The 22159-nt window shown below is 38.7% G+C and overlaps 2 protein-coding genes across 5 annotated transcripts; one reads left to right on the top strand and one right to left on the bottom strand.

Moving 5' to 3' along the window:
• Positions 1-1594: 1594 nt before the first annotated feature.
• Positions 1595-11914, bottom strand: dclre1b (DNA cross-link repair 1B). The gene is made up of 5 exons (XM_006628390.3): positions 11692-11914; positions 10901-11119; positions 9338-9503; positions 6848-7030; positions 1595-5844 (listed from the first exon to the last, which is right to left on the bottom strand). Exons 1-5 carry the CDS (start codon positions 11881-11883, stop codon positions 4652-4654), a joined length of 1953 nt encoding a protein of 650 aa, XP_006628453.2. The 5' UTR covers positions 11884-11914; the 3' UTR covers positions 1595-4651.
• On the top strand, positions 11031-19132 carry LOC102691271 (bcl-2-like protein 15). 4 transcript variants are annotated; one of them, XM_015342294.2, is made up of 6 exons: positions 11031-11101; positions 11981-12044; positions 12550-12801; positions 13473-13603; positions 14013-14231; positions 18088-19132. In XM_015342294.2, the coding sequence occupies exons 3-6, from the start codon at positions 12678-12680 to the stop codon at positions 18106-18108; spliced, it is 495 nt and encodes a 164-aa protein (XP_015197780.1). In that variant the 5' UTR covers positions 11031-11101; positions 11981-12044; positions 12550-12677; the 3' UTR covers positions 18109-19132. The 4 variants fall into 4 exon arrangements, with proteins under 4 accessions (XP_015197780.1, XP_015197778.1, XP_069046416.1 ...); XM_015342292.2 differs by having other exon boundaries at positions 12547-12801; XM_069190315.1 differs by lacking the exon at positions 11031-11101 and having other exon boundaries at positions 11957-12044; positions 12547-12801.
• The last annotated feature ends 3027 nt before the right edge of the window (positions 19133-22159 follow it).

Raw genomic sequence — 22159 nt, 5'->3', positions numbered from 1 at the left:
GTACTATAAAGAAAGAAATCTGTATTTTAAACTTCCTCATGGGACCTCATGAGAGCATCAGTATTGTACATGAGAGTGATAGATCTTGTTTTTTTCAAGATTTATTCAGTCTAACTGTAAATGGGTTGCCTCTTTAACCCTGAACTGGACAAAGAAAATGGGTGGATGGTTTCATTACTCCACTTGGAAAATGCAAACCCTGAAAAAAAAAAACAGAAACAGTACTTTCCTGTTCTTAAAAAAACACATATCCATGTTTTGATACAGTATGTCTGAGTAATTAACAGTCTGAGTAATGTTTCTAATATTATTCTCTTCCTTTTTTGCAGGTTGCATGTTTTTTTGGGGAAGTGCTGTAAGATGCCTCTGCATGATATAATGCTTCACGCCCCAGTTTGCAAACACCCACACTCCCAGACTGGGAACTGATCCACCAGTGACTATGACACATTTAGAGAGCCACTGAACCACATCCACATCACAAGTAATCCTGGGGAATCGGGTTGAAGTTCTATTGGAGGAAGGTTAAACATGCTGGTTCATGGTCAAAGGTGTAACTTGTTACACCCAATGATTGCGCACTACTCTCGCAGGTGTGTTTACTTTAATCTTTTCCTACCCATCAGAAGCACAAGGCGACAGATCTCTAGTTGCACTATAGTTGCGTTTTGTAAGCTTTAAAATCATTATGCAGCATGTTGAGAAATGAAAGACAACCACAATTAAAACAAATGTCAGTACCAGTTAGTTACCAGTAAGTTAGCTGCAGCTGCTTATCAATTAAGATGAAATTTGTCTTCTATCACTGTTCATTGGCATTAATCATAAGCAGCTAAGCTAACCTTAATTTCATCAATACAGCTGCATAGTAAAATCAATCTTTTTTTATACTGCAGAATATATGGATGAGTCTATTCTGCTATTCTCAGCTATTTTTCAGGCTGAGAACAGATGCGTGCTCTAGCTCTAAGTCCTACAGCTATCACCTTGTTAAGTGTCAGTCGCGTGACATTCACAGTACAGCTGGTAGGTCATTGTGAAAGTACCACCCCAGTCAGGAATGTTGCACTTAAAACCACACGGCTGGGTGGGGCTTGTGTGCCGTCATGAGGAGACTCTTCTTGTCAAAACCTATCCTTGTGAAAGTAGTTGACCTCATTCCGGTTGGGGCTGAATCTGAGATCTTGAAAAACAATCCAGGTCATTACATTATGAAATGCAGGTGAGACGCTAGATATGAATCTGACTTCAGGATGCCATAGAGTTTACATGCAACAATACAACAGTAGACTATCTTCACATTTTACACAAAGCAAATCAGACATTTGAACATGTGGGACATTTTTGACTGATATTAGGACAAATATTCCACTTCCTGGGACTGTCAAACACAGATTTTGCTCCAGAAAAGAATAGCTATTATACAAAAATGATCACAAAAAAAGAGGAAAGATTCTGCCAGTGTGTGATACCACAAAAAAACAGGTAACTTGAAAATGTTATGTATTCAGACACAGAAGTGTATCTAAACAAATAAGACTTCAAACACCCCGTAACCCTCCTCCTCCTTGACACACAAAATGTAAAGCGAAAATAAAAATTACTGTATTTATTCTGTAGAGTTATGGATTTTGCGCAGATGCAAAAGAGAAACCTGAAAACTGATACTTTATACAAGATTTATTAAACATTTTTAGAACCAAAATATATTGCATTACTATTAATCATATTCTTTTCAAAAGGTTGCCCTCAAGGACAAAGATCATATGTAATTTAAAGTAATCAATGGCACATGCAAAATTACAACACAAATAATGAACTGTTTGAAAAGGTAAATTAAAAGGCACCAAGTTAGTAGCTCACTGCCCTCTAGTGTCACTTTGTGGGGTTCTCATTGTGTATTACTGCTGTTCCATTTCACAGGGAAGGCTGAGCACTTTAGTATTCTGACAGCTAGTTTCTTATTTCAGTCATGTTTTCAAACAACTTTGTGACTATAGTATAGTATTTCTGTATAGCAATCCATGAAATGATACTATACATTCATGCTGGTTTATATAGTAAAATAACCTAAATTTACCTAGTGTTATATCACTTTTAGCTCTATTGCACCTTTTAATTGTATGATTATGGGCTGCAGTGCATTAAAATAATCTTAGAGCAAATATTCATAAATGCTTTCTTCTTGTGAATTTGTATATATTCTAGTTACAGAATGCCAGTCTCTTCATAGTTATGAATTTCAGTTATTTCTATCATCAGGCTCCCATCTGTGACGGAGTAATTTTAAACACTTCTGATATCTGCACTTATTACTTTACTGACTATTATGAAATTAAGGCAATCCAGTAAAATGTTTAAACAGCTGAATTTTGACACGTTTGTGTTGTCATTAACACCGAAGGAAGTAATGCAACACCCATTAGAATACAGATTTACAAAAATGTCTCACATACCATGAAACCAAGTGAAATGCTAGAGCACATCTTAGGCAGGGACTGCTAATGCCACACCAGTGTGAAGTCCCCTTTCTTTCTTGTTTCCTTTTCTTTCAAAATAACATTGTTCATTGTACTCTTTAGGGGTGATATGGTGGCTAAAATGTAAATTTCCTCTGCACTATCTCCATTCTCGGGTTTCCAGGTTGGGGAACATCCCTCTGTTTCATGGTATGTGGGACGATTTTGTATATTTTTGTAAGCCCGTGTTAATTCTAACAGGTACTGCATCACTCCCATTAGTTTTAATGCACACAAAAAGTGTCAAATGTAGTTGTTCAAAGGTCTTACTGGAGTGCTTTCAATTAACAATGCATGGCAGATAAAAAGAGAAAGGCCTCAGAATGCGTAATCCGAATACCCTCACACTGTGCGCCTGCAGCGTGAAACCACATTAATGTAGATTCAAGCCTTGAATAGAGATGCAAGACGGATGCAGCTGAGGAACCTCACCGTGTCATGGGGACGCGGGAAGCCGCTGTGGTTGCTGGTGGTAATGTCACACTTAAAACCAAGCACTGGCTGGCTGTCAAAACCCGCCAAGCACTTCATGATTCAGCAGACCTAACCATCACCTTCAAAATCTGCAACTGCTACATCCTTTTCCGTATGTTTTTCACAAACAAGCAGCCCTCCAGACGATGTATCATAGCTGTGGTCAGGCGAGGTGGTGCACACACACCTGAAGAATAACTAACTTGCTCATTATGACAAAGAACAGTTGAGGTGAATGCAAAGTACAGTTTGAGAAAACGCTGTGGTACAGTATCTGCAACATACATACTGTAGATTTCCACTTGTACAATGCAGGAGGATTCTTATAAGGATGCAGGAATTAAAGAATGGGTCCCACACCCTTTGTACTGCCTTGGTAGATGGCCTATGTTTTGCCACATCAGCACGGTATAGGAAGGAGAAGTGTAGTCAAGCTAAGTCTCACAGGAAGAGCTAACCAGGCTGAAACTGTTGCTGCTACCATGTCCTGTTGTCATGCTAACCGCGCAAACTGTAAAACCAGTGAGCTCAACTTGTAAAGGAGCTATCAAAGCTTAGTCTTCAGACTGTGTTTAATGTGACACACGCGGTGAAGGCTTTTACAGTAGAACTTCACTTGTGCATTTATAAACTGGCGAGAACAAAACTGGGAACCTCCAATACTATTGAAGATTGTCCAAACAGCCACATGTACAAATTAAATGTAGAAGTGGCTGTATGCCTTCTTAAGAGTCCAACAATTGACAGCAGCTTGAAAAAATTATTGAAACATTAAAACATGGAGTCACTTGATTAAACTTAATTTCAATGTGAAATGTTAATAATGGACTCCCACGTTAAGGCCCATGCTCCGAGTATAGCTTGAGCTCTGAGATCCAGACAGCCACACCTCGGGTCACGTCATGACACCACTGTGCTGCACAAACGGAATTAGTTTGGCTTTCCTGGTGAGACAGTGACTCCTGCTACTACCAGGGCAGTGATATCAGTGAGAGACGCCACTGTTGCAATCATCTCCAGCTTCTGTAAAGCACTATGGAACTGGCATGGGTGGGCAGTTCAAGGGAGCATCTTCAGCTTTCCTCACTGTTCCTGTGAGGCAGCTAGGGCACTGCTCTGAGCTCAGACAAGGAATCAAAGACTCCCGATTGGGCAAGTAGGAAAAAAATACAATTCTGTTTTACTAAGCTGGCTACAATTCAGATGTCCATATTATAATACTGTGACCTACAGTATTTCTAATATCCTAACATGCCTCAACTACATTTGAGTAAATTCTAATTTATAAACGGATGCTTACAAGGTATGGGAAAAATTAAGTCATTTCCACTTATCAAAGGGCAGTGTTTGAAATTGGGAGTTACTAAAGCATAATCATGTAACGACGCACCAGTGTTATGCAACATACTGTACAATTTCTGTTTTCACTGTAAGTGTCTTGTACAATTTCGGTGTTATTTTCCTGTTTTAAAGTATCTTGAGCTTAATACTGTGAAAAATAAACAATGTGGATAATAAACACTTATGCTGTCAAGAAAAAACAATTCCAGAGCTGGAATGTTCTATAAGTAGCTGGCAGGAGTAGAATGATTTAGGCACAGTTATTAAAACTATTTTTGTTTTAAGGGACAGGATACAGTAAGTAATCTTTACAAATTTCAGTCAAAGGCATCTTGATCTTGCTGTGAGAAATTTACAGGAGTAAGACGGTACTTGTTGGCCAGTTCTCTGTCTTTGACGATAACCTTGTTGGAGATTTCTTCTTTTGGTAGAAAACTGCCTACTTTGAGCTGAGAAAGCCAAGCCTTCTCAGCTTCCAGCAGAAAACATACAGATTCAAGATAATTCTGGGTTCTTACAATGTCACAGTCTGTTGCCCTCACAGCTGTGGGCTGCTGTGAGAGGAATTCATTTCCAGACATGGAGGTTAAATCCTCTAAACCTGGACTATGTCTTTCCCCATCTTTATTTCCTACCTGAGATGTTACTTCAGTTACTTTTTTTTTCTGAGCTGAGATGTTGGGTGAGTGGCCCATGCAGCCAGGCGAACAAAGCAAAGACTTGGCTAATTCTTTGACATTAGGCTTCAGTGAAAAGGTCACAGCGTCCCCTCTGGTCATCTCTGAATCCACGGCCGAACACTTCCATATATCCAACAGCTTTTTCTGCTTTTCTGTTCTTCCGGTACAAATTAAGGGGAGCTTTTGTGTGGACTGGTCCTGGACATCCATCCAGGAATCTGGGCTTAACACTTTGGATGGAGGGCTATTCTCTTGCGCCACAATTTCAGGAGGCTGGGAACTGTGCTCTGGGGACTCGAACACCACGCCTCTCGCCACAGGGGGAGAAGGTCGGAAAAGCCAACGAGTGGGTTTGACTGAAGTGTCAGAGTTACAAACCTTGGTCATGAACTGTCTCACAGACTCAGGCACCACCACCTCCCTGCTGCTTTTTCTGGGACTCAAGAAGGCAGAGAAGTGAGGGATGCAGGTCCCGATGATGGGTATTATAGAAGCAGGTCTGAGAGCCGAAACAAAGTCCTCCAGCTCCTGGAAGGACGAGTGATCAGAGTAGGGCACTACATACATGCAGGGATGCAGGACAGGCACAGGCCGACTGGTGGGCAGAATGGCCACTGTAGGGTACTGCCTGTTCCAGAGGATCAGAGAGGACATCCTGATCTCAGTGTGGGACACGACTCGGATCCGCCCGGCCCCCGGCTCTGTGGTGAACACATCTGGGAGATTCAGAGCACACAGGGTCTCCAGTCGCTCTGGTTTCACTTCCACCCATGTCTTAAACTCCATAGCCAGCTCCACCAGCAGCGTCTCCTTGCCCAACTCATAGAGGCCTGTGAAAGAGGGGGGGCAAGGATGAATTAGGAATAATAGCACTCACGAACTTTGAAGCAACAACAGTAAAAACAGCACTTCTTATTCATTTTCAAAAACAATCAATGCTTCACTCCCCAGGTTACTTGCATTAAGTTTTTTTTGCTTTCTGTTCAAGTGTTATAGCTCCATCCATCCATTTTCTAACGGCTTCTTCCAATTCAGGGTTGCGGGGGAGCTGGAGCCTATCCCAGCAAACAATGGGCACAAGGCAGGGTATGCCCTGGAAGGGACGCCAGTCCCTGGACTGTAAAAGGAAACCCAAGCAAACACAGCGGGAACATATTAATTCCACACCTATAGCACCCCAGGTCTAGAACTGAACCCAGGACCCTAGCGCTGCAAGGCAGCAATGCTAACCACTGCACACCATGCCACCCACATGTTACAGTTCATCATTTAGTATTTAAACATGTGAAGAAAGCATTTCACACTATTATGTGTGTGTACTGTGTTTCCCACTATTATGCTTGCTGTTTTATGAACACACTGAGCGCTGTGAATTCCCCTTCTCTTGTTTCCTTTATTTTTAAAGACAACATTTTTCATCCTACCCCTCATGGCTGCTGTGGTGGCTAGTACAAAAGTTAGCCATACTGTAAGTGAGTATTATTACGTTATAGGAAAATATTAAAGGCAGATTCATACTTCTTTGAAGGTACTAAAGGCAGATTCTTTGCCTACATCTATTCCTTCATTTTCAATGCAGCCTGTATTTCAGCAACAAATAAAAATAAAACATTAAACTAAACATTTTGCTCAGTTATCTATCCCCCAGGTAGTCATAGATGATTCTCGGTATTAAATAAAATAGGTCAAACCTACAGTAATGAACAATAAAGTAGGTCCTGCACCCTTAACTGAGAATAAACCCTCCCATCCAAGAGGACTGAGCAATCATAATTGCTTAATTGATCAATAGTAATTGACATTACTATAAGAGCAGCTTATCCCCTGTCTCACCGATAACGATGTTATGCTGTGGGTGCTGGCGGATGATCTCCTTGATCTGCTGGGTGGCCTGCTGGCGAGAGGGCAAGGTCCTAGAAGGGTCGCAGTTGGTGTTGTCCAGGTACAGCACGTCGATCTTCTTGTAGCTCCCCAGACAGGGCTCCCGCAGCATGGACGGCGTGTAGCGGAAATCACCTGCAGGCCCAGACAGCTTCAGAGACACACCAAGGAGGAGGGAGGCAAGTGATTTCTGAACGCGTCTGAAGTGCTTGTCAACACACAGAATTTTGTCTTCACTAGTGATGCTGTGCCACATTCTGCTGTTATCATATTTAAAAAATGCACTAATTTCAGAAATACCATCATAGTGGTATATAATTGAGAAAACAACCAAAGGAATTTGTACCATATTGTTAGACGTAATGGGAGGCACAGTAGCGCAGTGGTGAGAATTGCGGCCTTGCAGCACTGGGGCCCAGACATCAATTCCAGACCTGAGGTGCTACAGTATATGTGTGGAGTATGCATGTTCTCCCCAGGTTTGTGTGGGCTTCATCTGGTGCTCAGGTTTCCTCCAGCAGTCCAAATACATGCTGCTAGGTCAACTCATGGGAACATTGTGTCTGTGTCAGTGTTTCTGCCCTGCAATGGACTGGTATTGAGTCCAGAATGTATCCTGCCTTGTGCTGGTTGCTTGCGGCAACCCTGAATTGGAAGAAGTGGTCAGAAAATGGACAGGTGGATATTAGAAGTACTGAGTTCATTTTACAAATATCAGTTTCCCTAATCTGTGACAATTTAGAAAGTAAGGGAATAATCAATGGAAAAGCTTAGATAACATTCTAATTAGGTGGAACTGTATCACTTTTTTTTGTATATTTCAGGGTTATCATGAATCCGCAATGATGAGTGCATTTCAAACCACAATTAAACTTTCTGTATAAGGTAATGTGTCCAACCTCCAATTTATATCACAAAAAAGTTGAAGTTTCAATGCATGCATAGTGTTATATTGCTGTCATTGTCTGAGATTCAGAACAAGGCAACAAAACTTCTGTTGACACTTAAACAGCCCCATTACATTGTGAACAAATTTTAGACCAAGCCAGTTTTGCTACTATATTATCTTTAAATCTTTTCATGAAACTAACACATACAGTACAAGTGGCGTTTTCTAGATACATTATCTCAGGGACTACATGGTAACAATACAGTACTTTCAAAAAGTTCACAATTCTGAACACAATTTGAAATTTGTTAAATTTTATGATACCATAAATTAATATTTATATCCCCCTTTTAAATGTGTGCAGGTGCAACATGGATGTTACACAGGGGATGTTAACAGTTAAGTTTTAGAATCTGAGAGGAGGAGATTAAACTCCTGTTGATGTCAGGAAAAAACAGTTTGACATATAGGGATTCAAGAATGAGGAACACAAGCCTTTTTATTATAGCTATGAACCTAGCATTTTATCTACTGCAGAATTGTCTATCATGAAAAAAAGAGATTATACTTTCAAAGTCACATTTACTTTAACCAGGCCAGAGTTACAGAATAATTTGATAATATACTCCCTGCTCCATTTTCAATAGTCTATTTTTAATATCTCTAGTACTATCCAAAATATAAAATGTTACACTGCTCCTCATTTTCAGGGACTCAAAAGTAGGCATTCTAGTAGTGTACTAGTAGAGTGTATTAGAGTATTTGTGTCTCTAGTATTTCACGTCTACACTATACTGGAACTTTAATTTGCTGATTATGAGGAAATAATAGTAATTATCTGGAAAATGACTCATAAGAGATTTCTATGTTAGTGTGGAGCAATGCTGTACACAAGCTTTCAGTTTCAGATGGTGTTCTTGATTTAGATGAAGCACAGTTAATCATTCCTGTTAATAAATGCAGTGAAGAGTGCTTGGCATAAAACAAGCTTCAAATATTAAGGGGAGGTATTTTCATGTGTACACAACCATAACAAAACACAACACAGGTTAATGAGTTGGATGTATGGGTGTATGAAACACTAGACTAAGAAAGAAAAATCATGTAAACACAGATTAAGTCTATATACCCACGTTGAAACTTTGACTCTTTTGTGACGTAAACTGGAGGTTGTACACATTACCTTATACAGGTAGTTTCACTGTGGTTTGAAATGCACACATCATTGCCAATTCATGATAACCCCGAAATATACAAAAAAGTGATGGAGTTCCACCTAATTAAAATGTTACCTAAGCTTTTCCACTGGTTATTTCCTTACTTTCTAAATTGTCACAGATTAGGGAAATTGATTGTGATATTTGTCAAATGAACTCACAGTACTTCCAATTTCCGAAATTTATGTGGAAGTATTCGGAATATCATATTTCAAGTAGGCTGATACCAAGTGCTCTTGTATCAAGAATACCTTCCATACACATAAAAAGTGACAGAATCTTTTGCACTTGCAGTGAAATCTTTCCAAGTCTCTGTGGGGTAAACAGAGCTCTGACCTGTATACAGGATGGTGCCAAAGTAGCCTTCAAACAGGAACATGACAGACCCTGGGCAATGGTTGGCGTCAATCACAGTGACTGTCAGCGTCTCCTTGCCTATGTCATCCAGGGCCAGCATGTGCGTCTCGCCCACCTCCAGAGGGTGTATCCATTTCTCCTTCACCTGGGTGGGAGGGAAACATCAGGGGCAACCTGGCCCTCTGTGCAGCAGCTCCTTTGAATGTCATTTCTAAAGTGAAAGGCACTGAACCAGCCAAAGAAAGACGCCACTTCCAATTCCACTAAGCCAACTACAGTTCATGGGATTCCCTTTCCACATCAATTCCTTCCATTGATATTCAGCCCATGGAATCCATGCAATTCCTCCAATTTCAATTCTCAAAATCTATTTATACTTCCTCCCATGTATAAAGTAAATGGTGTGTAAATTATGAAAATCTAAATCCAGTTCTACCTAAACTCCATAAATTTTTACAATTGTGTATTAAATGGTAAGGGACACTCATTTTCTTTAATTTACTGCCACTTTCAACGGTAATAATTTAAATTATGATTTCAATTTGAACAGCTGGTTGAGATCTTTGGATCATTAACTACTAAATAGCCTAGATGAAATAAACTAAATAGCCTTCTTCTTGTTTGTAACCTTTCTTATACTCTGATGGAAAGCTGAAGAGTACCAGCCGTTTCTCCTTGTCTTTGCAAAATCTACACAAAGATTGGGTGTATGGCTGGATCTGAATAGATCTGTGAGGAGGTTAGCTCAATTAACTGAGAACAGAAGTCAACATTCATATCACAATTATATAAATTACAGACTCACTTATAAAGAGAATGATATAACATTCATCAACAGAGCAGTTATTAGTATTATCAGTATTGCTTCTAAAGATCATTACTAAGGCCTTCCATTCATACCTATTTTAGATTTCACTGAATGCAGTTTTTTTTTTGTCTGGGCCACTTATTGAAGTTGTCTTCCCAAGGCAGGGCTTAATAAACTCGGTACTACTGTGTGGTTTGCTGCTTTGGATTTAAAAAAAAAAACCTTGTTGAAGCTTAATTTTCTTCAGTAAATCTTTCGAAAAACTGCTCTGGGGTAAGATCTTTGTGCTGTTGTTTGAGATTCTGCTTTCACTGATGACCAACATGCACCCGAAGAGCACCTATTTGTATTATAATAGTACTTCACATTGCACGCCTTTGTCACTGCTATTCTTTTGCCTAAAAACCAAGCACAATACTCTTTCATCTTTTTGCAAACTTAAATAAGACAAAGAAATCGGATGAAAAGGGGCATGTGACTTAAAAGAAGACATGGCTTGAAAACACCTGCAATTTTCTGCCAAACAATGGTCAAGCGCAATAAGCACGATATTTTCAGATTTCCTCAAATCTGGTTCGAACACAGTGTTCATATCCCACACAAGCAAGGCAGCCATACCTTCACAAAGCACAACAGACTACAAGATAGATTTGAAATCTCAAACAACCTTCAAATCATCATGAAACACATATTGTGGCATTAGTTAACAGAGAACTGGGGAAAGGCCTGCTCACCTGCAGTTTTAACTTCAGCAGCTTGGCAGTGGCAGGGGAGCAGTAGATGGGCCGATTACTCCAGCTGGATGTCAGCCCGCTGGTGTGGTCAGTGTGCATGTGCGACAGGAAAAACAAACGCACATGGCTGCACTTCCGCACTTGCCAGAAATCCACAGCCAGAGGGGTGTGAGGGATCACCTTTCCATTCATGTCAATAAGGTAAGCCCCCACAACCACCTGCCAAACAAACACCAAGGTGAAAACGAGATCATTATAAATGGAGCAACTGCATGTTTATTTTTAAGCGATTTACAAGTCATTGCTGCACTCTCATTTCTCCTTTTATGGATAAAGACAACGCACACGTTTATGTGTGGTAATATGAAAAGTGAAATTCTATCTAAAATATAGTTTATGCATTAAAAATGGATTCAAATGATAATAGCAAGAATCACTCCAGTCTTAAAAAGTTCAAGCTATGGTGAGTGTAAATTAATGTACTTTCTTTTACCGCACTTGGTGTATATATATATCTATACATAAGTTTTCACCTAGGATTACAGACACATCTGACCAAACAAGAAATAAAATGTAAAGTACAGGTTAAACGAAGACTAACTTCAATTCCAGGTGCATCAAGGTGTCAAATCAAGAAAGGCGCTGAATAACGAATTTCTTTGTATTTTGCTTTAAGTGGGCACAAAATATAAAAAAAAACTAGGAATTCTACAGCTGTTTGCTCTTTCATAACTGTAGTACCGACTTGAGTTTGAGCAAAACAATTGCAATCTCATGACCTAATACCTTACCTTGTCGTTTGTATTTTTTTTAAGGACACCCAAAAATCGACACTTATAATGTAATCCTACTTTTCGGCTGTACTCAGTTACAAATAAGGAAAAAACCGTTTCTACATGACTGAAAATTAGGTACAAAACGTGTAAATACCCGCCATATTTTTTCGCATAAACAATTCCACGCCTTGCTTCCGGGTCGACCATGATGAACGGGCTTCCCGACCAGTCAGCACACAGAGACTTGAGACCCAGCGCTTGACTCTTTTGTCAAATGTTACCAACCAGCTCCTTGTTTTTACAGGTCAGGGCGAATTTGAAACTGCGGAGCAGACACAAAGAGGACGCAGCATATGTTGCAGATGTCTGTACGTCACTTTTTGTAGCGTTGATATTGTCGATTTTTATTTTATTATCTTTGTTCACTGCAATAAATGGTTGTTCAGTCAGTGCGTTGCGTTCTGCTGCCTTGCTGTCTTTAACGAAATTGTATTTCGCAGCTTCAGACTTCCCCCAAACATGGCATAGGTATGACATTTATAATTACAGCACTGACAAGTGGTTTTTCCAGCAAGCGGGTGGGGTGCCCTTAATTTAAACTGGGATTGTCCCTATTGACGAAACATTTGGGAATTTCCTAAACGAGTTAAGATTTGCGGGAATTCTAAAATTGTACTCTGTATTTGTTTCGACTTTGTTGGAGTAATGAACATAATATCCAGTATTAAAAAAGTGATGTAGCATTGATAAACCTGTTACACAAGTAAGAAATGACGGCATATAACCTAATAAAGTATATCTGGTAAGGAAACTGTAGAAATCTTTAAATTTGTTTTTGGTGTTTTGTTGCTGTCCGTATCCTGTTAATAGTAGAGTTGCCCTGGATGAACCGAGGGATTAAAGTAACCAGCAGCCTCGCCCCACGCCTGACCAGGAAATAGGAAAGTGAAAAGCAAAGCTGACTGGCTGTTCAAATAAGAACTTAAATATCCAAGAAGACGATGGCTCCGAAAGATTTCAAACAGCAGACCTCTTCAGTGATCCAATGTCTTTTCGAGGAGCCTGTATTAAAAGCAAAAAGTCTCGTATTCGAAGACACTGTGGTTGCGGACGGTGTCGGAGACGGTAAGTCAAAGTGCAATTTTGTCAAGCGTTTTAACTGACGTTTACTGATCGAAACGCCATGTCGGAAAAGCCCCACACTAAGATCATTGACGCAAGAAGAAACGAACTTAGACCAATTTGAGTTCGTTTTTAAATCTTGCTGCAGTCAAGGCTGTATCGTTTTTGTAAATGCACTCTAGTCCACGAAAGCAGTCGTATTACTATAACCGTTTACTGTATATAATCAACACTTCTTCTGTAGTTGATTGCTGGTGCCCTTTTGTACAGTATAGTAACTGAATACTGTAGGTACCTGTATTTGTTATTTCGAACTTTGTTGTTAGGGTTTGTGCTGCATTACAGCTGTAGCTAATATTAATTATCACAACTACCTGTATTTCCAAGCTTGACCAACATATGAAAGAAACTTTATCTTAGCCCTGATCACTTAATTTGCTACAAGTTAACCAGCTGTACAGTTGAAGTAAGTACTGTACACATCCATACAAACACTACATCATAAACAACAGAGGACGGTTATTGAGTACTTGTAAGTGGAAATGGGGAGTTAATAATGCAGAAACAAGAAAAATTCAGAATTTTAGATAGACCCTTTTCCAAGCACAGAACTACAATTTCTTAACATGTTGTAGTGTATTCTCAGTTGAAATGGTCTTACTTTTTTATTTTAGAAGAGGACTCATTTGACCCTGTTATTATTGCTGATAAGCTCAGGCAGTTGGGGGATGATTACAATGAAAAGGTGATTAAGCCTCATATGGATAAATTTCTGAATCAAGCAAGAAGTGCAGCTGCAGAGCAGGTAACATTTTTTTTTTATTAATTTAAAAATCAAGATGTAGTCATAGATTTTGAAAGATAATCGGCAACAATGACATTTTTAAAAAAGCAATTCTGTCACATTTCCTGTTCTGGTTGTCTGGCAAGTCTAATACATAATAATATGTAACATTTGATAACATTGTGTTACTACAGGAGTTTTTAAATGAAGTTGTGTATTTCTGACAAAAAAAAATATCAATATTTGGTCTTAAAATGTTCACCATTTGTTGGGAATGGCAATAAATGAATCAGTTTGTTTTGCATTTAAAGTTTTAGAATTGCTGTGAACCTACTACGTGTACACTTCACTTTCCTTTTGTATAAACTGAGAGATGGAGCAAATTATTTAAAAGACTCTTTGACGTTTGCTGTGTGTCCTGTTTATGCAGGCTGCCTTGGCTTTCTCAGATGCTGTGGAGTCTCTCTGCAAGTCCTGGCCCTCTGAAGGAGCAGAGGTCCGACAGGAGAAATATCTTCTGAAGGCATCTGTGACTGTGGGACTATATGCATATAAGAAGTGTCCAAATCTCTCAGAGACCATCCAGAACGTGCTGACTCAGTTTGTGGAGACTCGTCTGGGCAGCTGGATTGTCCAGCAAGGAGGCTGGGTGAGTGTCCTTCCATACCAATTGAAATTTTGTTCAGAGCAGGTGTTGCAATATCAGCTCTTAACAGAATTTTCCGGAGCAGATGAAAATGAAAGCTAGGAAAGAGTTAGTACTTCTCCCCAGTTTGCAAACAGTTTGTGTCTAGGCAGTTTTAAATAACACTTTTAAAATTGTGTAATATTTGCTTTCTAATGTTTGTAGCCTTTGTAATGTACATTTGCAGATTCTCTCTTGGCTCCCTTTTCTTCGCACTTACTAATAGAGAAACATACCCAAAGCCACAGGAAAAAAAAACAGATGAATGTGAATGAGTTCATAGACCATAGAGCTTAATTAAAACACTACTTTTACTGGCAAGTGGTTCTAAAATGCTCTGATGCTGCATCTCCTGTTTTGTGGTTATATTTTTTTAATCCTTTACAAGGGAACAAGTTTAATAAATAAATAAATGAATAAACATTGAGGGATAGCAAGTCAAGAACAGAAAAAAAAATACAGCTTTGTTACAGTGATCTGCAGATTAGTTTCTAGTGCACCTGCAAAAAAATACTTTATGATTTGGAATTTTCAAACATTTAGAAATAACTATTAAAGGCATTTATGTTAAGCTTAATGAATGACAATGTTCCCTTTGGCCGTGAAGGAGAGGCTTTTTCATGAAATAAATCACTCCATGTTACTACGCAGTAATGAAAGTTCATCAGCGAACAAGTAGAAGCAAAAATCATACAGGAACTGCAAAATGATTTCACTAGTTAGTGTTCAATGAACTAAAATAATCTTGATTTCATATTTCTGTTGGAAGGATGCAGTAACACACTTTTGCAGAAGAGAGAGTAAAATTTTTCAACGCTTATGACGCAGTGCCATGCAGAGCTGGTATTTCTGAAGAAAACTAGACCAGCATAATGAGTCATCTTAAGGGAATGTTAGCACGTGCCAGGGTTAAAGGTTGTTTTATTGGCTGAATCATGTTTGAAAGCCGATAAACATTTTTTTTTGTCTGTACCTTCAATTTGTGTTATTTGTGTTTCCTGTGTTTTGCCAAAAGAGTTTTGACAGTTGATTGTTTGGAAAATTAGTAGATAAACAGTTTTAATTTTCTGTTTTACGTTACCAAGCATTTCTGGCCTAGGGTTCTTCATGTATGGGGAATTTCCTCAGACAAAATCTAATTACTTTATTTGTAATGTTTTCTTAACTCTTACATAGTAAATAATAGTTTCTAATGTAGTGTAGAAATGATAGTGATCTATACTTTACTATGGATGTAATTTATTAAAGTTAAATGTCGGGTCCTAGTTTGGAAATTAGTGTGAAATGTGATATACAGTACTGTAAACTGATGCACTGCATTTCAGTAAGGGTATGCAGAAGACTGTTCCTTTAAAAGCATCATTGCTGCATTCTTCCTACCCTGGTAAAGCTTGTTTACCTTTCTGATCTTTGCTGCTATTTGGATTCACTTCTCAGGTCAGCTGATGCAATAATGTCCAGGTGTTAGAAGCCAGCCGTTGGGGAGGTTCTTTTGAAGAAAAGAGAATCTATTTTCAAGGGGAGGCTACCTAGTCTATTTTAGGCATTTCTTGAAAGAAGCCAGGGTATCACCTTCAACAATATAGCTGGGTAGCGTGTTCTACTCTCCCACTATCCTTTGTGTAAAGGATGTGTTCATGGCCTCAGTTCTAAGTTGGCCTCCTTGTAGTTCCCATTTGTTAACGTTTCAACATTGGTATTTAGGAAGTCCAGGGAGCTGATTTTGTTAATCTTCTTTTAAACCAGGTTGGATCTTATCTTATCTTATATTCAGGACTATAAAAATTCTATCTTGTTTAAACTTTTAGCCTGACAGTGCATCTATTTGCTCTTCTTTGGGTGGATTCTGCCGGAGCAATATCTTCTTTCTACAGTGGTGACCAAAACTGGACACAGTGTTCTGAATGAAGTCCTACTAGTGCGTTAAGTGACAATATGTCAGAACTCTTTATTTAAGTTCTCCTCTTTTAAGTATATATGTAAGCCACCAGGGGTGGGGTGTAGTAGCAGGTGTCTTAAATATGCAGGTCTCGAACAATAGACAGTTTTGGTGCTTTTATTTTTATACAGTGAGCAAAACAGGCAAAACACAAGGAGAGACGAAATCATACAAAAACCTGTAAAATGATTTCACTTTGTAGGGTTCAAACTAATGAAATGAACTCTTGGTCTTATCTGAGCTCTTAAATGAACTCTTCTCCTCATTTACAGTAAATCTGCCTCATCAACACCTTCCAAAGTTTCCCCTCTCCATTTTGCAACTCACAGTTCAGTGTTCCAAGCTGTGCTCTGTTGTTTTGTTTTAGATTATCTGCCATGATTAATCATTTCCAGTATTTGCACTGCCCCGAAAAGCCTATCCTGGCAGGCGAGTGATGGGGGCAAGGCAGGATACACCCTGGACAGGTTGCCTGGCCAACACAGGGCACATACAGGCACATACAGACTCATGCCAGGGCCAGTTTTACAGAAGCCAATTTACCTACATTTGTCTTTGGGTAAACCACTTTATGCAGAGTTGAATGCTTCAACATTAAGCTGTAGCTTTTTTTTATTACATGCCCCCATTAAAAACAGACAGAGCAGGTACACAATATATTTAAATTCAGTTTATTCAAAACATTTGAAAATATCATATCAAACATCTACATTTTTTAACAATTTTATTCTGTTTGTGATTAACTGTGAACATTTAACTCTGTAAACAAACTGCAGATACTTTCTGTCTAACCCAAGAGAGTAATGTGATTGTCAGCACCATCCAGCAGAGATCACAAAAGTTTTTGAACTGTGTAAGGTTTGTGTTCTGTATCTGTTTTTGTTTTGCTTGTGAGCAAATCATTTTTTCCCCCTTTTTAGGTGTTAACATAGATACATAAAAATAAAAAAGTAGCAATGTCTTTCATAAAAAGAAAAGTAAAAGTGTGGGTAAAAAGAAAAGTATATGTTTGATTCGCTGGTTAATGTTTTTGTGAAATATCTTTTGCATGTTTGGAATGGTTAATTTACTTTTGTGATGTAAATTGAAATTACATGTGTGCTGTATGATGATTTAAGTTTTCATTTTTTTTTAATTTGACCTCAGAATTCATCACATTCTTCTTCTTGGTAAACTAGATCTTCTATTATGTGCATTTTTTAAAGTTAAAAACACTCCAGACATTTTCCTTGTTTTTTTTCTTTTTGCAAGCACGCAGTGTGCAGAGCTTGCACGTTTGGTATGTACTGTATGAAACAAGTAGGTTTGGATTTCTTCTCATGTTAGAATCCTTGGTACTCATGCAGTTTGAATGAGGAAATGAAAACTGGCTTGTCTGATGCTCCCACCTCAACTCCTCTTATGCCGTGGCAACTGCCTGGAAGACTGCACCCTTCTGAGGAGAGACATGTGCTTTCCTAATATCACAGCAAGCCTGTTGGTGCCCAAGTCATTACATGGGTTTGCTATGTCTTCAGGAGCCAAGAAAGCTGTGATTGACTAATCACAACCACACTTCCTTGTGGTGCTGAGTCAGTTCTGAGAGAGCACCTTTGAACCTCAGTCTGCATTCATTCAAACTGTGCTGGCCAAGAAAGGCAATGTCTTGCAAATATAATATAGTGTCTAGGATCTAGATTGACTTGACACAAGTCATTCCTTTGCTTTCTGTTTGTGTTAAAGGTGTGCACGAAATGTTGAAACCTATTTTTCGGTAGAATATGATTTTAAATTCTTGTCTAAAGAGGTGAAGACATTTGAACGACAAGTAAATTATGTGTTTAGATGCCTATTTATTTTCCGTTCCCACAATACGTTTGTAACTTTTTTTTTCTTTCTTAGGAGCAAGTGGCTTCTCAGTAGAGAAATTGTGCAGGACAAAGTCAGCTACCTGAGGGAAAGTAACATCGAGTGTGACATCAGGTCTTCTTGAAACGGCAATCTTTTAGTTCTCTAAACTAAAAGATGTTTTTTTAGAATTCTGTCTGAATGGAAGTATTTATTGCTTTGTTTTTATCTGTCTTTTAAGAAATGGCACTCGCTCAGCTTTCAAGAACTTTTTTTGCGAGCATGAAAAAGCAACTTCATTTCTGTTTGAATCATATAATCATGACAATCACCAAGAAGATTCCTTTAACAAGGACAGGAGAGTTTTCTGATCTCTAAAATCTGTACCGGTACATGCAAAATTCTGTGCAGTTTAGAATATTTTCTTAAACAGCAACATAAAGACAATCTTCAAGTATTGACGAGTGCCAAGATTGAGTGCCATTTCCACTGTGTGTCTTTGCAAAATGCTTGTGCACAACTCCTTCAAAGTCTCATCACGCACTTCCAGACACATTCGATCCCACTTCCTTGTATAGCAGATTCAGATACTATTGCAGCTGTAGTGCTAATACTACCCCACCTTTGTTTTCTCATAGCTTAGCTTACCAGATGAGTGCACATCAGAGATGTACAGATCAATGTTGCTCATCATGTAACGGAGCTGAACAGCAGCTGAAACTTAAAGCCAAGTTTTGTGGGTGAGAGTGCACACGGTATATAGAATGAAAGATCAAAAACAAACAAACAATGTAAGAATGGAAGAAAAGTGAGGCAAAATATTTAATGTTGCTTCTGATTTAAAAACTGAGCAATCAGCTGTTAGAATTAATCACCATAATCACCTTTATGAATTAAGTTTCTCGGTAAAGGGAATATATTGCCAAAACCAACAGAATCCTGTCAACTTCTCTATTACACCAAACTGCACTGATTGAATAATTTAAATTTATTTTTTTGGAAAGCCCTATAGCACATCTGTTATAATCTTTAACATAGCATGCTTTTGAATTCTTATTTCTAAAATGAAATAAAGCAATAAGGAGTGTTTGTACCGTAATTTTTGTTAGTACAGTTTTTCATTTTTATGGGTGTCGCACTCACTTGTGTTTTTTCATATAGTACATTTAGAGTAGACCCTGTCACCTATGATAGAGAGAATTTGGTCAAGTGTACCAAAGCACCAAAGTGTACCAAGTGTTTTTCTCAGTGGAAGGTAAAAATGAGTATTTGCTAGTAATATCATAGGTACTGTAGTAAGCATATTAATTACATTTCTGAGTTTTTTAAAAATGTATCATTATCATCTCAAGCACACATTGTATTACTTCAATGAACATATGTAGCACCTGCAACTTTGATCACTACACTTTTGTAGCTCCTAGCCACAAAACTACTGTATATAGAGGTTAGGTGTCCAAAATTTAAACCAATAAATTAATTGATAGTACACTGCTATTGTGAAAGTAAGATACACCTAATCTAGTTGCCATCTTGACTTAATTCTTAAAAGATAAGGTCTTAAAAATCTCTAAAATTTCAGAAATTGAAAGGTTAGTGCACTGTTGTAACAGGATTTTTCCCCTGTATGTACAGTAGAAGCCTAGTTTCTATAACCATGCATGATTTACAATACTACATAATCTCTTTACATTTCTAGACACTCTTATATCCCCTATTGGTTATTTTTTCAGCCATAAGTGAGGTGCTGTCTCTTCAAATCACTGACACATCTTTGACATTGGAGGCTACAGTTTATTTCTGAGTTGTTGACTTTCAAATATACCACAAAAGTAGAGAATAGCTGATTTGTCCACCTCAAGCAGGAAGATATGGAACCAATCACGTGATCGTATCGCAGAATGTGAAATCTGCCATCTGTCGTTTTGGTTAGGTTGTGTCTTGTTGCATGAAATGTTGCATAAACTTACTATTGATGTTTTTTTTGGCTACCAGACACTCTAAATGCTTGAAGCTGTTTCAATGGACATTTTAGCCAGATCCACCGATACCTTCATCAGTGCTCTGGCGGCCCCTGCACCACCAATCATGCCACTTGAGGCCACAAGCTTTCCTGTACATGTTCAAGAGAGATCACCTCATCGACCACTGAAGTGCTGTACCCACCAGGGTGACGTATGACATTAATGCTGCCCCACTACATAGCAGAATAGGAGGAGAAGTGAGAAATTGCTTCACCAGTTGAAATCGGGGGGAGCTGTAGGGAGATCAAGTTGTATAAGCTCAGAGCAGAGGTTAAGCAAACGTATCTTACTTTGACATCTGAGCATCTCATCCAAAGGACTGCACCTGCTACAGTAGTGTTTCTGATCACCATCGGGGTATACTACAGTATTGTTTTTTGTTTATTTGTGGTGCAGAAAAATGAATGTCCATCTACTGGTCCACCAACACCACACACAGCAGTAATGTGTTTTTTCCTGAGAAGTCTCCCAGTTGAACCTGGTTTAGTTTTTGAGATCCGACAGGATCAGGCTAGTAGCTGGTAATGCTGCTGCCAACATCAGATTTCTTTACTACAGCACTCTGATGATAGGATCCTAGTCTGCAGCTATTTTACAGCCCTTAGAAAACATAGGCCATTCCCAGTACTTAGAAAATTGGACAAGTCACTCTTATGGATGATGCCATTGGGCAGTACAAGGGATGTTATATTACACTGCCTCACATTCCTGAGCAATAAAACATAATCAAAACATCCTGTTTTTAATTATGAATGTCTTCTACAAAAGAGTCTTTAAATAATCTTGATACCTAATTATTTAAAAAACGGCATAAAACACTTTGTGAAAATGTCTTGTAAGACAAATATTTGGTGATGACCCTGCTCATGGAAGAGTGTGAAATTAGTGGTCAGCTAAATGAAATCTGAGCATTAAATGAGAGGGAAGGCAATTGTGTGTGTGGTGAACAGTCTATAGAGTATGTACTGTAACTTGATACATAGAATTTATTTCATTTCAGGTTGGATAGGCTTTATTAACCTGAAAAATAAACCACAAATTGGTATCTTCATTCATTTTGTAGTCTTCATGCTGTGCACATTGTATAGATGCAATAAACATTGACACAATGTTTTTAAAATTAATTTTATTGTTCTAATTTTAAATGTTGGGAATTCTTAATGAAATTAAAATAAAAGGTAAAATGAATAAACTTGTTTACGGGTCCCGTAATTTAAATGTTTTGCTGCATGATAGCTATGTGTGTATTAGGTGATTTTTTGTCATCTTGTAGAGTAATTCTTACCTGTTAAGGGTGTACCAATATTACTGAATAACTTCTACTACTGAATATAGGGAGTATATAGGTAGATTTAGTTTTTTCTCTGCATTAAGCTTTTTGTGCTCCCATAATTGCATGGAAGACCCAGAGCCAACCAATGATCTTTTATTATGTTTTGGAGATGATGAAGAGAAAAACAGAAGAGGAGAAATGCTTTCCATTATTTCAGTCAGTCAACATTGTCGTAGGCTGTCCCACCTGTCACTGTTTGTGAGATCAACTTAATAAAAGTTCTGTAGAAAGACAGGCCATAGTTTCTGCCCTTCACCAGCTCTACAGGGGATAAGTACCTAGTAATGCCTACAGCCCTTCTCCAGTCTCAGTGCCAGTACAGTGGCACAGTTTTCAGTAGTTCGGCTTCGATCTTAATGAATGTGATAGATAAATATTTGGTGTGACTCACCTACAGTAGCAAAGAGAACGGCAGCCTCCCTGACAGAATACCTGCCCATACTCCCCTCACTGTTGAGAGGAATGAGCTAGGAAGCTGCTGCAAGGGTGTAGATGGGGAGGCAGGGGGGCTGCAAGATACTGTACAGTATATGCAAAGGGGAGCTGAAGTGTGCAAGGTTAGGATCTGGCCTGGTACACAGGTACCAGTTTTCTCATCCATATATCCAGGGAGTTTTCCTTTAAAGCATACGGGTTAAAGCCGAAATAAATACCCTTTCCCTACACTACTTTCATTACTGAAGTATGTTAATATTTTCAGAAATACAAAAGAAAAGTCTCAGAGTAGTTACTTCCTGTAACTACCATCAAGCCCTAATACCCGGAAACA

The sequence above is a fragment of the Lepisosteus oculatus genome, chromosome 5 (genome assembly GCF_040954835.1).
Source record: "Lepisosteus oculatus isolate fLepOcu1 chromosome 5, fLepOcu1.hap2, whole genome shotgun sequence".
Classification (NCBI taxonomy): Eukaryota; Metazoa; Chordata; class Actinopteri; order Semionotiformes; family Lepisosteidae; genus Lepisosteus; species Lepisosteus oculatus.
This window is presented reverse-complemented; position numbering and strand designations above follow the sequence as displayed.